Source organism: Amphiprion ocellaris, chromosome 16 (assembly GCF_022539595.1).
Source record: "Amphiprion ocellaris isolate individual 3 ecotype Okinawa chromosome 16, ASM2253959v1, whole genome shotgun sequence".
Taxonomy (NCBI): Eukaryota; Metazoa; Chordata; class Actinopteri; family Pomacentridae; genus Amphiprion; species Amphiprion ocellaris.
The window spans coordinates 15,799,087-15,818,562 of record NC_072781.1 but is presented as its reverse complement, the minus strand read 5'-3'; the positions used below and the strand labels follow the sequence as shown (position 1 = coordinate 15,818,562).

At 40.6% G+C, this 19,476-nt stretch overlaps 1 protein-coding gene across 4 annotated transcripts in view; it reads left to right on the top strand.

Annotated features, from left to right (window-relative positions):
- The window catches only part of macrod2 (mono-ADP ribosylhydrolase 2), a 411,911-nt gene that overhangs the window by 366,804 nt on the left and 25,631 nt on the right, over window positions 1-19,476 (top strand). For all 4 annotated transcript variants that reach the window (XM_055018437.1, XM_055018436.1, XM_055018435.1 and 1 more), the window contains exons 9-11: window positions 9,123-9,201; window positions 15,666-15,704; window positions 17,364-17,423. In XM_055018437.1, coding sequence (XP_054874412.1) covers window positions 9,123-9,201; window positions 15,666-15,704; window positions 17,364-17,423 — 178 coding nt within the window. The remainder of the gene's footprint in view (window positions 1-9,122; window positions 9,202-15,665; window positions 15,705-17,363; window positions 17,424-19,476) is intronic.

Genomic DNA, 19,476 nt, shown 5'->3' with positions numbered 1-19,476 from the left:
ATATGTAGGAACAAAAGGAAAATAATATTCATATTTCTGCCTGAACATTGTGTTGGCATCTTGTATGGACTCTGTTATGAAAGTAACACAGGGGTAATAGCTTTGGCTAGAAGAAAGTGTATGTGAAGCAGAGTACTTTCTAATGAGTGTTCCTTTTGACCTCATGGCATTAAGATCCACGGGAAAAAAAACTTCACGTGTGGGTAAAACCTTAGAGAACTGAAAAAATGATTAGCATTTCCATGTAGCGAAGGATAGTACAGCCCACACACTCTCTGTCTCATCTGCATCATCATGTTTAAGCACTGACTGCTTTACAAGGCTACAGAGGATGGTTAACAAGGATGCCCAGAATGAAGACACAGTCTGTTAGTGCCTTTAGTACATCCGTTCTCCTGAAGAAATGGAGATAGGTTTGTTAGATAAATTACAGATCACCAGTGCCTCCTCTGTGCCTCTTTGTGGCCCCTGTGGTCTTTATGTAAAGTTCATGGCAGCCAAATCCAAACTTGTATGCAGTTCAGGGAATTTTGCCTTGGGGAGCTGTGATTGGATTCTCATTCATCTGGCAGCTTTTGTATAATACTCAAAGTGGAGAGGACCTGGCTGGATCACACCACATATTTCCTCCAAGGAAACCCCCCTAGAACTAGTCGGGCCCAGACAGGGCAAACATGCAGCTGAAAAGGAGAAGCCGGACATGCCAAACAATCACTCGGAGCCACACACTGACTACTGCAAATCCTGCGTACACTTGAGGGATGGCATCAAAAATGATTTATCTGAGTAACAGAAAGGAGTTTTTGTTGTTTTCCTTAGTGCGCATCAGTGGGTTTCATTTGTTTAACACTGTGTTTTCCCTATAGCCACTGCTTCTGGACCTACAGTGCTTTGCCCTTGTGTGAAAACTGCTTCTATCTGACAAGAAACACACACTGTATTATGGCTTCATCAACATGAGCTGGGCATAACGGGTCAAGTTTGCAGGATGTCTGTACCTGGCCGCACACAGCAGCCTCCCTCAGAGAGGACTGAGTTGGCTGTTACTGGCCTCTTCCCAGCGAATGAGCGTGTATCGACTAAATAGTAAAGGGAAATGAAAATATTAGTGGATTTGACAACTAAGCAACATGACCCCTGCATGATCCTGGAGAGTTAATGGGAAGACTCGATCCTGACTGAACCAGGCATTCAATTTAACATCTAATGTTGCCAGTTGGTGGTCAATATGGGAATTTGAAGCACAGCAAAGATGTGAAAGATTAGTAACTGCTTTAAAAGAGCTCATCGAGAGGGTTGAACTCATATAGAGAAGAGATACGAGCAAGTGAAGAAATATTGTGAGGCAGTGGTATATATGTATGTATGCCTATGGCTTTGACTAGAATTTATTTTTATGATACAAGATACCTTTACTTTTCAAGACTATTTTCAGTTTCTGAAAAGTTCTACTTTTTGCTTACTTTTAGTGCGTGAAGGTCTTGACCACCAGTAGCACTGTGGAGTATTGTGTTGATGAGGGGGCCACCATGTTGCTTGCATGTGACGTGTACATAATGTATAGTAACAGTTGGTGGGCAGCAACACCTGGCAACAAACCAATAAAAGAACAGAAAAGGACCTTCAGAACATTCAAAGGACAGACTCACGAGGGAGGAAATGCATTCAACATGCTCTCCCCTTGTGCAGACAAACAATGCATTTTTGATGAGAAAAGCTGAACATAAACAAAATTATGCAAGTTGAAAACTCTGCAGAATACCTAGAACAAGAGCCAGACAAACTTCAGTGACTTTCTGTTGTCTCTTCATGTAGTTTGAAGGTAGCTAAAAGTTGACAACAGCAAACCTCGGGTACTGGATATCTATTCAAACAAGCAGCAACATTAAAGGAAACACTTCATTTCTGTAGAAACGGAGCTCTGATATGTGTGGACTTTTTAGAGAATTTGTTTTTCACGCTACAGACATCTACTAATTGAGATGCTGAAGGATGTGTTTATTAAGCTCTGCATTCAATTCATTTGTGGTTTTGAAATACTCCCAGAGACATAAAAAGAATGAGTTTTTTTTCTGACTCAACACAAGGCAGAAAATAGACCACATCTTTTTTTTAACTTCAACTCTAAGTTGGACCTCATAAATTTCTTGTACATTTTAACAAGTTATCACGGTAGCCCTCTCTCCACCTTCTTTTAGACGCTCATGCCTCATCAGCAGAGGTTGTTATAGGCTGGTGGCTGTCCAGAGGTCAGATCGTTACCAATGCAGCCATGGATCATAGATACAGGCCTCATATTAGTCCTTCCTTCATCATTCCCCTCTGACCTCGTCCGCAGCTGCACTACCTCTCATCTTTATGATTAGAAAATGGCCCAATCCTTCTCCTTCACACTCCCTCTATACCCTATAGACTCAATACAAGTATTCCATCATTATAATTATTTGACCATCCATATTAATTGACAAATTTGTCGGTGGAGTCCATTACACCATCACTCACATGCCAAAGCTGTGTTGCAGTATTGTGAATCGGAAAGCTCTGGTGGGACTGACTTCTCCCTTAGATTCTCTCCAAGATAATTACTAGTCCTCTTGTTGGTCAGAAAGGATTTTCATTACTGTCATTGGTTACGTACTACTAAACATTTAGTTGGAGCAAGGCAATGTCACTTACTGTTCCTGTCTGAATTATTGACATTTTTTCTTCACTTCAGAGGGATAAAGCTGCATTAAAACAGCCACTTTAGAACATCTCAGCTGTTGTGTTTGTTGTTCTTATTGGCAAAACATATTGGGAAATTTAAAATCCATAGAGCCTGCCCTTCTCTTTCTGAAAGACTATATGTTAAAGTAATATAAAATAACATACACAGGGTGAATTGCGTGGTTTTCCTGCTGAAATTGTGTGTGCCCTTTTAAAAAAAAAAAAATCAGATAGCACAGCGCTTCTGCTGCTGGCAGCAGGAGTTGGCAGGAGCGGCTCAAAGCCTGTGAAAGTCAAATGCTGTCTCTTTCGGTTTGAGAGAACAATTTTTGAAAATGTGAGCTAAAATGCTAGATGCCTCAAGCATGCTGTACTCCAATTTTCGTCTATAGTGCCATGCAGTTGTGAAGCCTGAATATACAGTAGGAACTATTTGTTCAGCTCTAATGTGTAAAATATGTGAGGCACATGCAGCATTTGTTGAATTAACATACAAACTGCTGATATATTATCTTATGGAATTTTCCAAATCTAGCAAGACAGCATTTTCCTGTCAAAATGTTTTATATTCTGCTCTACATACGGCCTTAGAAGCAGCGTGGTGATGTTTTACACTGATGAAATAACCAGGCAGCTTACCAGAATGTTATCACTTCTGTTTAGTCACACTGTGCTGAGCCCTCATGCATAATTGTGTACATAAGCATTTATCAAAATCTGTGGTCTGTATTTCAATATGAAGCTATTGCCCTTATCGTGATATAGTGGGCATCTAATGTCGACGGGCTTTGAGAAGTAAAAATTTTAGCTCAGCATTTCTTCCGAGCTTTGGTCGTAACCAAGCCTTCTCAAAGCCCAATGTCAGGTTCGTCCTTTGATGTATGGATAGAGGCATTTTGTTCAAAGGGATAACCTTTTCTGGGCACTTCTTTGAAATGATAATTCACCAGCTTGCTGCAGGTGGAGCCGGAGCGCTCGGCAGAGAGGTCAATCAAAGTCAAATGGAGGGACGCTCACAGCTTCACCTGAGCCAGTGCCAGTGCCTGGCTGTCGCTGTCAGCCCTGCCACCAACCTAATCTCTACTTTTGGTAAAAGAAGAAGACACGAGGGATGTCACAGTGACGAGCAGATTTTAAGCAGCAGAATGTGAGCTGAGGAGTTGTGCTGTCACAGTCATGAAGGATCCAGGAATGTTTATGTGTGGCTGAGCTGTTTGCACACCTCTGACTATAGATGTCAGACCCAAGCTGAGTTTTCCTACGCTATTCCAAGCTGCAGGCTCTGTGTACTGTTGGTAAGGAGGGCGCAGCTGTGTGTAATTACGTCAGTAATAAAGCTTGGATATGGTCCACCTGCCGCAGAGTGAACCCTCTATCCAATCCAGTGCTTTCGACAACAAAGGAGACGAGTGCTCACTGATTATGGCTTTGATGATGCAGCTAGAAGGCTGTGTTTTATGGGGAGATATTTCTGTCTCAGGAATAATTTGCTGGAATTATTCAATCTCTTTCGAACAATGACGTACTAACAGTGTATGATCACAGACACAATACCCATATGTCACATATGTCATGTCAGAGATGAGTGAATCATAAACAAAACAGACATAGTATACATATATTTACTCTGTATGTATGATATATACAGATCATTATGTGTAGACATTGTGGTGTGTTTTCCATCAAGTGCCTGCAGGTGTTCACTTAAAACAGCATACTAGAACATGAACAACTAAAGTGAATGAAAGAATTGTTTCAGCTGGTAATAATACAGTCTATCAGACTCCTGTCACTGTTGTCCATCTGGATGCAACCATTCAGGACTCTACATCAGCCAGTGCCTCGGCAACGACGCAGCACAGGACACAGATCTCCCTTGGGTTCGGGCTCCAGCTGGAGCAGACATGCTAGGGCAACCTGTCCCTATTATTGTTTGTGACAGAATCAAGAAGGAAATGCAAGTAGCAAGAGTACGTGTTTGGAGTCTGCACGTCAGATTCTGCTGGCACTGCCCCCAATGTAATTATGGGCATGGGTGGCCAGCTATGACAGCTCATCTGTTAGCCAGCCAGTAGGAGTCTGGGGCACCTGGTGAGCCCTGCACCAGAATGATGAGCCACAGATACACACAGATTAAAAATCACATACAGATTTCCATGAAACAGGAGCTCTGAGTAAAGGAGAACTTCATATTGTTTCATGTTGCTCATTAACACGGTGACACATGCATCTGCCACAGACTGACAGAGCTGCCCACTCCCAAATCTAGTTTCTCTGTATTTTATGTCATGCACATTATCATTTTAATTAGTCTCATCTTATCATATATTCAGAACACAACTACAGCAGCCATCGCTTTTGAATTGATTAGCCTAGACGAACACCGTGTTCTGCAGGTGATTTATATAAAATAATTTAAATGAGATCTTTAACCTGCATCATTAAATACGTATTTCACAGTACAGTATTAATGTTGACAAACAGTGTCTTCACTATAAATAATGTATTTTGTTGTGTCATAGAAATTATAATGTGCCCTCACCACACTGTTGAAACACAAGAGTGTCTCAACTTCTTCCCATATTGTCATATATTTTGTGTAACTCATCAGGGATGTGAAAATGATTAAAAAGTTTTTCAAAATCTAATTTTGATTTCTTCTTAATTAAATTAAGGTTGCAGATTTTCTTCTGAAAATCATCTTATTTAGCTCTTGCACAATGTTGAAATAATGCCATTTGTACATTTTTATGTTCTTTTTATTATGAAAGTCCATTGAGTTCTTAGGTTTTCCTGTGCTGGTTGTATCTCCACTAAGTACAGCTAAGAGAGCGAGAGGTCAGCCCCCCTAGACAGTCCTGTATCTTACTGTCCAGAATATATTTCTGTCAATACAGCCATCCCTCTTCTATGCAACCAGGGCACCCAATCATTTTATGCTCACCCTTTGACAGAGGCCCTCCAATCAGGGATGAGTAATGACTGGGCAGGTTAGCATGCAGTGATCCCAGCTTTCTAATTAGTCTTCCATTAACTTTTTCAACCTTGGCAACTGCAGGGTGCACACTCAGCACACACACACACCTCCCAGCCTCGGAAGAAAATATTGGGCCTCCACTCTAAAATTGAAAATCTAAAATGAAGTATTTAGTAACATTTTCTGCTCTGCAGTGCTCATTTAAATCATGCTCACTTTCACCCTAACTGGCCAGAAGAGTACGTTTTTTTCCCCTGTTGTACCAATTTATGTATTCCACCATGCAAAATAATAACATTCATATAGTGCTATGCTACTATGTGCATCATCTTTTCTCGTTTGTGTGTGTGGTTGCTAATCCATATGATGTGAATGATGAGTTTTAAAGTGTATATGATTAAAAATACCTGGCACAGGAGCACATCACATATGGGTGCAAATGCCCTGAACCGCCATTTGATTCTTAGCTCGTCAAACTATTTGCTGCAGGTCATTCCTCTCTCCATTTTTCCTGTTATTGTCTAATAAAAACATGAAATTCTCACAAAAATAATCGTTAAAAGTAAAAATAGAAACATCTGGTCCATGTGAACTTGATTCAGCCTGGTATTTGGGAATATACTCTCCAACTTTTCAACTTTTTCTCCTATGACTGTACAGTATGGTATGTGTGCATACAGGAGATAAGCTGTCTCAGGTTGACTTTGAAAGGATCGTCTTTTTAAAGTATAGTGGAATTTACTTCTACAAAGTAAAAGGCACAGATAAACTTCTCTGTTGGATTTGATTCGTTTTACACTATTGCGAATTCTTGGCCAACACTGTTTGTTTAGATACAGGCAGAATGTCAATGTTCTTCTCTGGTGTTTCTGGTTTCATTTGGCATCCTGGTCTGGCTGATATCTGTCAAAGACCATACAATGTGTTTCTGATCTGAGGAGTAAAAGAACTTGCCTGAGCCCTGTGCAGAATGTGGACACGGTGTAACAGAAACTAGACAAAGAGACTGACTGAAAGGGAGAGAGAACTGGGAAGAGCATACATGACATGATTACTAAAATTTTGTATATAGTTTTTTGGTTTCAGCCGAATGTCGCATCGGGAGGATTATTTCCCCTTGCTTTATCACAATAAATACAGCATAGGACAATCATTATCGGTGGTATCTGTGTGTGTGCAAATGTGCTTTTCTGTGTGATGCAAAGCATGAATTCGTGATTCATCCTGTTTCACAGTGGGCAGTCAGTTTTAGAATGGAGCGCCACAAAAGAGTGATGGAAATTCCTGGGGAGCCGCTGTCCTGTGGCCTTCCAACACCCAGTGGTATGCACTATCTTGGCGTATTATCGCTTTTTCTGTTTGTCAGCAAGCCCACGACTTCAAAGGGGACTTAAGGCTTTCTTTTATTTTCTGTCAGGGTTGAGGGGTTGACAGAGCAAGTCTACATTTTATGAACAAGCCCCCCCCCCAAGACATCGAGCAAAATAAAATGTTACTTTCCTGGATACAGCTCCTAACATTTACTCCAAAGCACTGATCATAAACTATTAATAGATGTATGTCTGTATGAGCGCCAGAAGGGTGCCTCTTTGAATTGGATTCTTGTGTTGGCCAGGGTTAGAATAGGGGCTAAAGCTATGAGCTCCCTTTATTCCCCCAAAACGTCACTGTCCTGCATGGAGGAGAATGGCAGGCGGGTAGCTGCCATTATGGCTGTTGTGTAAAATTGCCATTATTCAGTCAAGCGATTATCTGCTGCTGTGGTGTGTAATGCATCTCTGTGACTGTGACTGATGCCTGCACATCTAAGACTCCATTGGAGAAGGGTGAAATGGAAAGAGGTGACCTCTTTCTCTGCGGTCCTGCATGAGTTCTGTGTGTGGCTCTTTTTAGACACATTATCACAGTCTGGCAAGTTGGTAGGGTAAGTGGATGGCTTCATATCAATGTTTAATTAACCAAAAGGTAGTCCTCTTATTCACAATTGACTAACAGTGACCTCTTTCCAATCATTTTATGACTATCTTACTTCAAAAACAAGTATACAGTGGAAAGGTTTTAGGCATTTTAAATGTTTGGACTCTTATCTATCATGTAATTTCATGAGGGAGACATCTGATTGATTCCAAAGTCATTCTACAGCTTGACAACAACCCCAAACATTCAGCCAGTCATAGACAACTATCTTTAGTGAGAGGAACACAAGTTCTGCAGCAGATGGTGTGGCTTAACAGAGCCCTGATTTGACACCACAGAGACAGACATAAAGAGACAGAAGCAACTGAGACAGCCTAAATCCTCTGGCAAGTTCTCCAAGATACTTGGAATAACCTGCCTGACAAATAACTTGAGAAACTGTGCAGTGTAGAAGTGTGGGAGAGCTACTGCTGCAAATATTGATTAGATAATATTTTTGTTGCTTACTGCACTTTATCACAAGTTCATTGGCCAATGAAACTGTTATTGGCATTATTTTAGGAAGCATCCTCACAATACTGTGTTTCAATTCCATTCTCTGTATTGACATTGAAACAGTAAACACTTTATAGTTTTGTATTAAAGGTTTTTGACTTCAACAGTTGTGTCTTTATGACATTTCAGGTTTCAATATCAAATTTATTCATATTGTGTTGTATTCAACATTTAATTGAGTGTTATAGTCTTTAATAGTAGGGTAAGAGTGATAAATTTTGTAATAATGATAATAATAGTAATAATCTTAAGCCTAATAATCCTAATAATAATAATAATAATAATAATAATAATAATAATAATAATAATAATAATAATAATAATAATAATAATAATAATAATAATAATAACTATTATTATTATTATTATTATTATTATTATTATTATTATTATTAATAGTATTATTATTATTATTATTTTCCACTTTCTTTTGTCATTTTCAAGCTTCCCATTGCCTATCTTTAGTTTTGTCCTTTCAATTTATTTAACACAGACATGCATGCTCTAACAAAGTCACCCATGTAGTGATGCTTGTTGTGTTGTAATGTGCTGTAATATTTTCTAAAGGTTGTCTCTGGATGGCTATCATCAGATCTAAATTTGTCCAGTTTGTTTTCCTGTATTAGTTGGACCTGTCTTATCTTATTAATGATTATGTGGGACTGGGCATTGCTGACATTAGGTGAGAGGCGGCGTGTACGTGGATAGGTCACCAGTTCATCACAGGGCTAACACTAAAAGACCAACGCACACTAAAAAAAACCCTCACATAAGAACATGCAAACCCCACATAGAAAGGTCTCAGTCGACCAGCAGGCTCCAACACAAAACCTTGTTGCTGTGGAGCGACAGTGCCAACTACTGCACCACCCTGTGCTCATTTGTTCTGCCATGTAATTCACAAATTCACCTTTTTGCAGTAAGCATTCTCACTAATTGCTTTTCCATCTCTTTTCTTCCTGTACAGATCACACGGGTCATTTTCTGTGTCTTCCTCGAGACTGATTTTGCCATCTACAAGAAGAAAATGGCTGTCATGTTTCAAGGTATGTGTGTTTACTGCCAACTGACTGGACTGCAATCATTACTATTCACTGCATTTCTTCTGCTACCTATTGCTGTTTTTAGTTGAATTGATCAATGATTATCACGCTGACTTTCTCCAATACCTCCTTTCCAAGATTTATGTCATAGTTAATGTCACCACTTACCTAGCTGACCATCTGTATAGAGCTAGATAGCTTTGCCACCTTGTGCATTCTAGGAAACATCTGCAGCAAGAGATATTTTGTTGCTGGAGGCAGTAATATAAGGATGTGCCAGGCTTGGGTGACACCTCCAATGTAAACAAATTCATTTCACCCACAGAGCCACTGGGAAGATTAACAGTGAGAATTTATGCTGACAGTGTGTAAAACAAGTGTCAGGTTCTGTACACGTTGCCTTCATAGGACTGAAATACTTGGTCGTTTTGTCAGTGTATCAGAAAGTTCATATTTCACATAATTATTGATATTCATAGGAAACTTTAATGTCAGATTTGATTGACTGAAACAATGGCCCACGATAGTGAATGTCTCCTGCAAGAACTAAAAAATTCAGGGATGCATAGCAACCACTAATCATCCTTGGTTACTGCTCCTCAATTCTGTGTGTGAAATAAACAAACATCCATTATCTTCTACTCCCACTCTCTTTTCTGTCCCTCTCTCAATTCCCTCCCCTTTCATGCCATCATCTTTTTTCGGGGACCAAGAGAAGTCACCAGCTCTGATGGGGGCTCCATAGAGGATTGAGTTGAATAGCTGGGGAGCTGAAAGAGGCTGGCTGGCTTCGCCAGCCTAGCATTACCTCCCATTTACCTCACTTTTCCCTCCTCACCTCCCCAATGGAATACCGGCTCTCAGGCCTTCATCTCGCTGCTCCCAGATGGAGAGTGTTTTGTTCTCCCTGCACTCCCGTCATCTCTCCTGCTCCCCGCCCAGGCTCTTCCTTGAAAGATTACATTCTGAGGAGAGACCTTAATTATACTGCCTGCCCCCATGCACCCAGCACCCGTCTCATCATATTAGTGCTTTGAGATGAGAATCTGGAGCTGTTGTTCTCCAGTTATCACTCTCACCATTTAAAAGTGCTGTCAGTGAATAAATGCTCTGTATCGCTCCATGAGTGGGAACAGGGAAAAAACAAAATGACAGGCTGTGAGTGTGTATGTGTGTGTCACAAAGGGCAATCAGAAAAGTTTTGAGAGTTATTTTATTGGAAGATAATTCTTCTAAAAGCTATTGTTTGCAACGATGCAATGAGCTTGTAATGAGGGAGGCAGAGGTCAGTTTTTGATTAAATGTGGGGTCGTTTCAGAAAGCTACCATAGCATGCACCATGAAGCCAGTGCTTTTCTCATCAGTGTCTGGCTTGTGACATGTTCTTTGACCCCTGAGGTCAGGCCCACCTTTATTGCTGTGCTGTGTATGTGTGGGCTGGAAGGGATATTAATTCTCTTATTGACCAAATGTCTAAATACATGTGACATTCCCATTCAGGATCATGTCTGGTGTGAGGCAGGCACCTTTCCACCATGCTCACCTACACCTGTTCTAGTCTTTCACCTTATGGGCAAGTTCAAAGCATATTCCACATTCTCTCTGAAAACAAAAACAACAGCTCTTTAAGTTGTTCCATAAGGAAGAACTGAAAGAAAACATAATTACTTATGGTGTGAATGTAGCTTAGACACTTGTGAAAGGGAGTGTTTTATCCAGCCAGGCTGCAGAAAACTACATAGATGGATTTCAACAGTAGTGGAAAGGTGTGCTGTAAAGAAAGAAATGTTGATTGGTATGATTGCACCATGTAGGTAATGCATAACCCCGTAGTGTGAAAAGACTTGCATTTAGCCTGCACAGAATGGCAGTAGTGAATCAGAGGCTGTGAATTAGCTCTGCAGGTGTGCTCCAGCACTTTCAGAACATCTCATCATCTTCACTGCTAGAGATAGACAGTCGGGTAGATCTTGCGGCAACACTGAATGCATCACACAGAGCCTTGAGACCATTCTGTCTCCTGCAACATCCTCTCACATTCAATAAGCCTCTGTTACATCTCCCCTCCCTTTTCTCTCTCCCTCTCCTCAGTTATTTTCACTTATGCCTCTCCTTGTTTCCGTGCCACATTCCCATTACCTCATTCGTCCACTTTCTATCATTCTTCCTCATTTTACCAAGGAGGAGCTTCTGCATCGCCTTCTTTATCAGGATGCTCTTATAAAGCTGTTGCGAATATTAGTCTTGAACTTTCTGTAATTTGTATGTGTGTGTGGTCATGTGAAACTCTGGATCTTTCCTCTGACATCAGTTTCAAGCATGTCTACAGCTTAGAATAGGTACAATAGATTTTTTATTGAAGTCTTACTACTCTCATTTTTCATCGTATAGCTGCTTTCCTCATATTCAAGCAATCTGTCAAGTGACAATGACTGGAGCAGGAATGTGTAAACAGGACATTTGCATACAGGAAATTGCTTTATTACAATGTGCATTTCCACAAGCTGTCACTACGGGAGAGCCAAAATATGGTTACTTCTCTGCAGAAGGAGGTGACTGAAAAATAGCCTGTGCTGACAAAAATACTCAAACGCACCTGCATATAGGGACATCAGCCACGGCACACATGCATATAACATATAAAACAGGAAGCTGCACCATGTCAGCTATGGAATTTTGACAAGAACAAATGACTCAAGATATTGCTTTGCACTGGCATGTGCCCGATGTTCAAGCAGACTTACCAGTGGAGGAGCTTTTAGCTGAGTAGCGATGGTGCTCTTGCAAACAGACAAAGGTCTTTTATGTAGCACCAGCTCAAGGAGCACTTCATGTATTTAGAGCCATAAGTTCTGTCAAAGAGGCCTCTCAAATACACAAATACTGAAATATGCAAATACGCAACCAAGCTAATGCACACAGCAACTAGCTTATGCCTCTGTAACACCATTCTCCATCCATTACCCACTTCAGCAACCGAGCTCATAACCAGCGATATAATGACCTATTCATTATTTGAAAAGCCCCACACTGTACACATCTCAAAAGTGCTGGGACAGTCTTGCTATCTGGATTAGAGGACCAGCAGGGTTTGTACGCGGTTGTATTTTTAGAGAAATAAAATAGAACCATGAATTGATTAACATAAGAGCTCAATCAATGCAATTAATCATATAACATGATTCTATTACATATTCCGATTGCCGTGATTGACCCCATGCATGCCTTGGCACGTATTATTTGCGAGCATGGAAGCAGTCAGGCAGCTGTGGTTGTAGAGAGTAAAAGCATGTTGAAATTGATTCTGGGTACACTCCTCCACTAATATGATCCGGGTGGCTGCCCACAAGCTGGGCTCCATCTCCTCTTCTCCTCAATCAGCCACGGTGCTGACAATATTAACACAGCCCACAGATCTGCAGAGGCTGCTGCATTCTCTCCAACTGTTTCACCGACTTTCCAATTGACATTTATTTACATGGCACTTAATACACTCCATACTCCCAGCCCCTCAACCCACACACACACGCCTACCCCCAAAATGTCCATTACAAAAGCATCCCCTCAACCCCCACAGCCACCGCTTTGGAAGAAGTGGAAGCTGTGGTATGCAAAGGCTTTTATCACACACATGTAATTTGTTGACGGAGGATATGAAGGGCTACGGGAACCCTGTGAGGGGTGAAAATGAAATCTGTGTTGGTTTCACAAGGCTATCCCTTGGGGCAGGGAAATGAGGAGACCATGGTGTGTTAGTGATGTGATTGTCAGAAAAAGCACAGAGTCTCTCAGTCAGCTTGAGCAGATATGAGGATTCTGCTTTAGCTCATCGTATGTGAAAATATTCACGTTTGTACATAAATCAGACACGTACAAAATGTGCAAATACATGTCCTGACTACCTGCTTATCACCATGTTCGGTTTTGGCTAGACATGGTTACTTTTAATAATTTAGAAGGTCGAAACTTGCTTGGCTTTAGTACAGTTCAGTTTGAAATTCAAATCTGACTGTGTCCTAACATTTCTAACAAACTATTCCAGTATGTGAGCAAAAATGTAACCTAAAGAAATAGCTCTTTCACTTTCATGTCAAGAACTTAATCAAAAGGTCAATACTACTTTCCAAGACTTAGATGAGAGGATCGATAGCACTCTCGTGTCTGTCTGTTAAAAAATTAAGCTGGAGCCAGAAGACAGTTAGCTTTGCTTAGCATGATGCAGTAACAAACAGCCAGGCTCTGTCAAAAGTTTTCTCAATTGTTAACAAATCCATATGGTGTGTTTTACATGCTAGAAGACACCACAGCAGAGCATTTTCCCTTTGAAACTGCTGCGTGCCAATGACTCAAAAATACAGATCCAATCCTCCGAGATTTCATACGTCATAAGCATAAGGAACCAATCCTGTCAACCTGCAGGGTGGGGCTTGGTTACTGCTCCTCAATTCTGTGTGTGAAATAAACAAACATCCATTATCTTCTACTCCCACTCTCTTTTCTGTCCCTCTCTCAGTTCCCTCCCACCTTTCATGCCATCATCTTTTTTCGGGGACCAGAAGCAGTCACCAGCTGTGATGGGGGCTCCATAGAGGATTGAGTTGAATAGCTGTGGAGCTATATGTAGCTCAAATATGTATGGCACAATAACTCCAATATTACAATTTGCTATTTTGTAGTGTGAAGTATTGCATTTACGCAGAGTTAGTGGTGAGCTGGTGTGCTTCAGCACCGGTGAGTAGGGAGAGCGGACATTTTAAAGCAATTAACAGTGTAGAGTTACGTTTAAGCTATTTTTAAGCATGAAGGGTTTGTTTTTTTAGGAGTTTTTAAAAAGGACTTTCTAAAAAATCTGCAGTTTTTTTAAATTACTATTACTAATTATACAAAAACCAAAGTGTAACAGGGAGTTTTGGTTGGTTTCAGTCTTGGGACCATGAGGCTTAACTAGTGAGTTTTACATTAGTGGTGGTAGGTGGATGTTTTTACGTTCGGACAGAGCCAGGCTTGCTAGCTCCATTTTTACAGTCTTTATGTTAACCTTGCCATCTCCTGGCAGTAGTTTTATATTTAACGTTATGACATAAGAGCAGAATTAAATCCGGCCATCTAGTTCTTGGATACATAAATGAGCCTGTTTCCCAAACTGTTGAACAGCTGGTAGTTTCTCATGAGTTGTCATGTTATGCCATCATGTATGAATCCATTGTATGTGTAACCTTGCGATTTAGCTACGACCTAGAAAGAAAGCAGGAGCAATGCAAAGCTGTCATATACTGTTATTCTTGACCGAGTCACAGTTTGGAGCTGTGATAATAATCTTATAGTATGTGGCAGTAGCTCAGACACTCCATGTTTCCATCCTTGCTCTGTTGTTATACTGTATCAGTGGGCCTTCCTTTGTTTCCCCAAGCAGGGTTAGATTAATGCACTGTACCCTTTTATTCAGTGTTATACAAAAGAAAAGCCTGTCGCTGGATCCACAGGGAGCTCTGATGGTTACACTTCTACAGAATAGATGACAACAGCCTTTCATCAAAGCTAACACTTGCTTTTGCTTGTTAACCACGGTGCAATCATTTCACAGACTCATGCACAGCCATACACACATATGCAGTCATATCTGTGCCCTTGCAAACACTGTGTATTCCACACTACGAACTGTGCACATAAAAAAGTATCTATAGTGGCATGACACAAAGCATTTGAGGCATCTTGAGGCTAAATCTCAGTGTGTATGAGTTTGTGTTTGTATGTGAATCCAGGAGCTGTGAGCAGGCATCCAAAGTTCCTCTCTCCCCATGTCTCACTCTGCAGTTCCTCCTAAAGCACCATCCAAAGCCTTCTTCTCATCTCCCACTGTGCAACTCAACTCATCCACCCAGAAACACCTCTAGTTCATTCAGTCTGTCTCGCACAATAGACTTAAAGAAGAGAAAAGAGGAGAAAATCAAAGGGTTGTTGTTTTTTTTTTTAAGGCGCAGTTGTCCATGGCAGCCTGCAGTCCTTGTAATTTGAGGAAATGGGAGTTTTTGTGTCATTTATGCTGAGCCTACCAGTATAGATTTAATTGAAAAAGAATGTCTCATGAATGTGACCCCCCTAAATACAAACCCACATACTCAGTCATTTGGTGTAATAACTCTCTAGATCCAAGGCCGTCTGGTGGGGGAATTGAGGGAGGTTGTTAAGGGTTGTTGGTAAAATTTCAGAGCATGGCAGCTGGTATGATGAGGAAGGAGGAGGTGAAAGAGCCTCAGCTTTCAGCAAGCTTTTGGACATGCGAATGTGATCATATTTCAGTCACATTCTGAGGAAACTGCAATTTCTGGTTCCGTTGTTGGGTTTAGGCAGCCAGAGCAGCATCACAACACAGTGCTCTAACATTATGATCAAGGTGTGATGACTCGTTGTATTGCACATTATAAAACAGCGTTTTTTGACACACTGTCGTTTTCCCTCTCTGCCAGACAATGACATGGAGGTTACAGAGGAGCAGCTGAAGGGAGGTGAGTGACAGAATATTTCATGGTTGCCTTTTCACCTTAACACCTCCATTAAAGCACACAGAGGGTGAGTGAATGGTGTAGCTTCAGCTCGTGACAGTGATTTGCGAGGTTTTATGCAGCACATGAAATTGAATGTTTATTCATTTGGTGACAAGTTGAATCCCAGGCCTGACTCATCGCAGTTAAAAATACTTCATGTCAGGTACATTACGTTACAAGAGCTTATATCTACAGCTAATTCCCAACACCGTTCTTTTCATCCGGCTTCTGGGCACAATGCCTTCAGACCACCTAAAGCGAGTGACAAAGAAACGGCAGAGCAACATCCCTCCGCAGTGTGCGCCAGGCGATAACACAAACACAACTGTCGGCGCATAATGCTTTTATCACCACACCATCTTGGCACACGGCCTGAAACTCCCACCTACTGCTTATCAAGATAAACTATTGACATTTGTCTGTGCGCTGATGTCCTGAATAAGCAATGGCACGAACAGAAAGCCTCATGGAAGTGTGGATATTGTCCGAATAGCCGAAACAATAGATCCAAAAGAGTTTAGCAGCATCTTTTGTCCTCACTGGCGGACAAAATATTCTGCTGTTAAGAAAAGTTTCAGAAAATGTCCTGCCTGTAGCAGTTTTAGCCATTGTACAGTAGGTCTTGGAATTTTTTTTTTTTTCTGACTACAAAAGAATTCACACAGAGAGTTTCCACGTCGAACTGCGAGGTCGTCTGATATCGTCATAGTACACATGCAACCAACTGAGCAGAGAACAATGTTAGTTTTACTGTCTGTCGAAGGAAGCGTTCCGATTACAGTAGATGTAGAACCCAGGGTGCTATCAAAATGTTTTTCCTTCCAAAGTCACCCCCATGATTTGCCAATTACACGCATCTGTGTTTTCAATGAGATTCCATTTTGGGTGAACATAAAAGGGCTGTTTTATAAGTGCACTGTAAAATGTGATATTCCAGAGTGAAACAATGTGCACGTAATGGCTACATCATAAAGATTTGGCTGAGAGACACTACGTTGGAGAGTTAGTTCAGACCAACTGCTATTGTTTTCTATTGTGTTGCTCAACAGCTATTTTACTGCATACTGTATAATAACATAGCATCAGACCACATCAAGCCAACTGAAACAACCCCTGATAATTCCTAGCTCTGTTGTATCATCATGCCAGCCCTGCCCTAGTCCAGTTTGGCCCTGTTTGATGGGCTTCTGCGCCAGTGCCAAGGACTGGCCTTTTATTCTGCTCCATGTGCCAGAGTTTGAATCAGTCAGCCTGGACTCCATTCAAAGGTTCGAATGGCTGCCATTCCCACATGGAATGGTGCTTTTGTCCCAGACTGTGGTCTGGAATTGGTCTCAAACCCTCACATTCTTCCCTTCTCTCCCACCGGAGTCATTTTTTTTGTCGGGCAGGTATAAAACAACACAGCATAAGAGCCATCGAGCTCTCCCACAGGCTTCTGTAGCGTAGTCAGCCGAGACAGAATGTTAAAATGATCACTGCGACGATGGATTTATCAAAAGTAATCTTTACTCACAACAGCTCATTTAACAGTTTGCACTGACGACATGGCATGCCCTTAGCATCCCCCATCATCAGTCCCACGTCACTGATTTACCGTTTATTTTTATTTGTTTACAGATAACACACCATCATCTACTAAATCCACAACCAAGGAAGAAAGAGAAGACCGCAGCAGAGGTATGTCTGTGTCTGACTGTGCATTTCTGCATGCATGCAGTGTTTTTTGTATTCTAATTATGACTGCTTCTTTTCAAAATGCCAAGCAGCATTAGTGGGAGAGGCAACATTTTACATTGACATGTTTACAGAAAAAAATTGTTTTGTGGGTATGAAGTAATGAAGTGTTTTCTTGGTCAGTAATCTCTTGCTCTCTGATGCCAAGTTCCTCTTTGGGGAAATGAATACAAGATGAAGCTTGGTCTTTTTTAAAAGAATGTTTTCTTAGAGGCAAACTTGTTTAAGAAGCCATTATCTGGCTATTCTGCAGTTTCAGCCCCTTTGGATGTGTAATATTGAAACAATTATAGGCTTCTCCGATACGATGGACCAAAGATAATTAGATTCTTACACTGGAGGGTGTTAGTAGGCAATTAAAATCGCACACCATCCATTTGTCTTCAAGCCTTAAGGTTGCGGGGAATTTTTGAAGATAGCAGTCATGCTTGTTTTCTTTAGGGAAACAGTTCCTCTTACTGATTGTGAGAGGCTGGACTAGATAGTGCAGTCACTTCAAGGGCGTCAATACATTCTGTGCTGTTAAACAAAGCGCAATAAGTCATTTCTCCTGCCTATTCAACATACCTTTCCATAATCCACAACAGTAATTCAGTATGATTCACAAATTCAATCACGAGCATTAGAAGGGCATAAGTATTTTGTAATAATCTTTATAAATCCTAATTTATCAGGCCCCACAGCTTAATAGTAACTAATCCATTCACAAAAGGCCTTGGCACAGCTTTCTAGCATGGGAACAGTCAGTCCTTGAGACAACCTCTCTCACAGGAAGGGAATGAAATGATTTTGTGCTGCTTGCACTGTAAAGGTTAGGTCTGGTTCGATGTAGCACATAGGAAGGATTAATCATAGAAAACACTCAGATGTCAAGATAGCACAGAGCAGAGGAAAAGCGAGCTGCAAAAACACTGCCAGCTATGTGAGACAGACATTACAAGGCGCTTGAGAGTCTCATACCACCTCTGAACACCGATGTAAGATCTTCTTTCTGCAAAAACACACTATATTCCATCTTGGTCTTCCTATTTGATATAGTCAATATGTGGAGCACTTTTTGGAATAAATTACAGTCTGCAGCAGAAGTGGTGAAGTGTGTCTGTCAATATGCCTCAGTGTGATCTATCACATCCATCATACTCCTCAGGGGATTTGCTCTACCCAGTCCATGGGTCAGGCATCAGGGGCTTTTAGCCACAGTACCAATGAAGAGACAGCATTAAGGTTTTCTCCACTGATTTTCCATGACAAATACACTGGTTAGTGCACTGAAGGTAATTATAGGGCTCCTCTGCCCCACACATAATAACTGCAACACTTACAGTTGTTTTGTCATTCCACAAGCAAAAGGTTTCTTCATCCTCGGTGTACTGAAGTAAGAAAACGGTAAACAGCACACAATTAGCACACAAACCCTGCTGTATAACAGAGCACATATTATGTGGTACAACTATAAATTCAAACAACACAGCAGCTTCTTTATCTTCTTTTGAACATCAGACAACATCAAAATATTACATTTATGTGACATTTGTTTTATTCTGTTTTTTTAAATGTTTCACTATGCTTTTTCTTGATGTGATATTTTCTATGCACTTGCTGTCTCATAAATGTCTGATAAATGTTGCCCATTCACAAAACATGGCAATTTTAAAGTGCTTCATGCATTATATTATATTATATTATATTATATTATATTATATTATATTATATTATATTATATTATATTATATTATATTATATTATATTATATTATATTATATTATATTATATTATATTATATTATATTATAACAACAGGTCTGATGATGAATAGCAGAGTTTTTTGCATTTAATAAGCAACATTTCCTGTTCAAAAGCAGCCAACACATGTTCCCTCATCATCTAAAAAAAAACTAAGTGTATTTGAAAAATAGGGTCACAGATTAACTCTATGTGTTTGTGTGTGTGATGAGCTGTGCTGTGATGTAATCCACATGAAACAGAAGCACAGCATG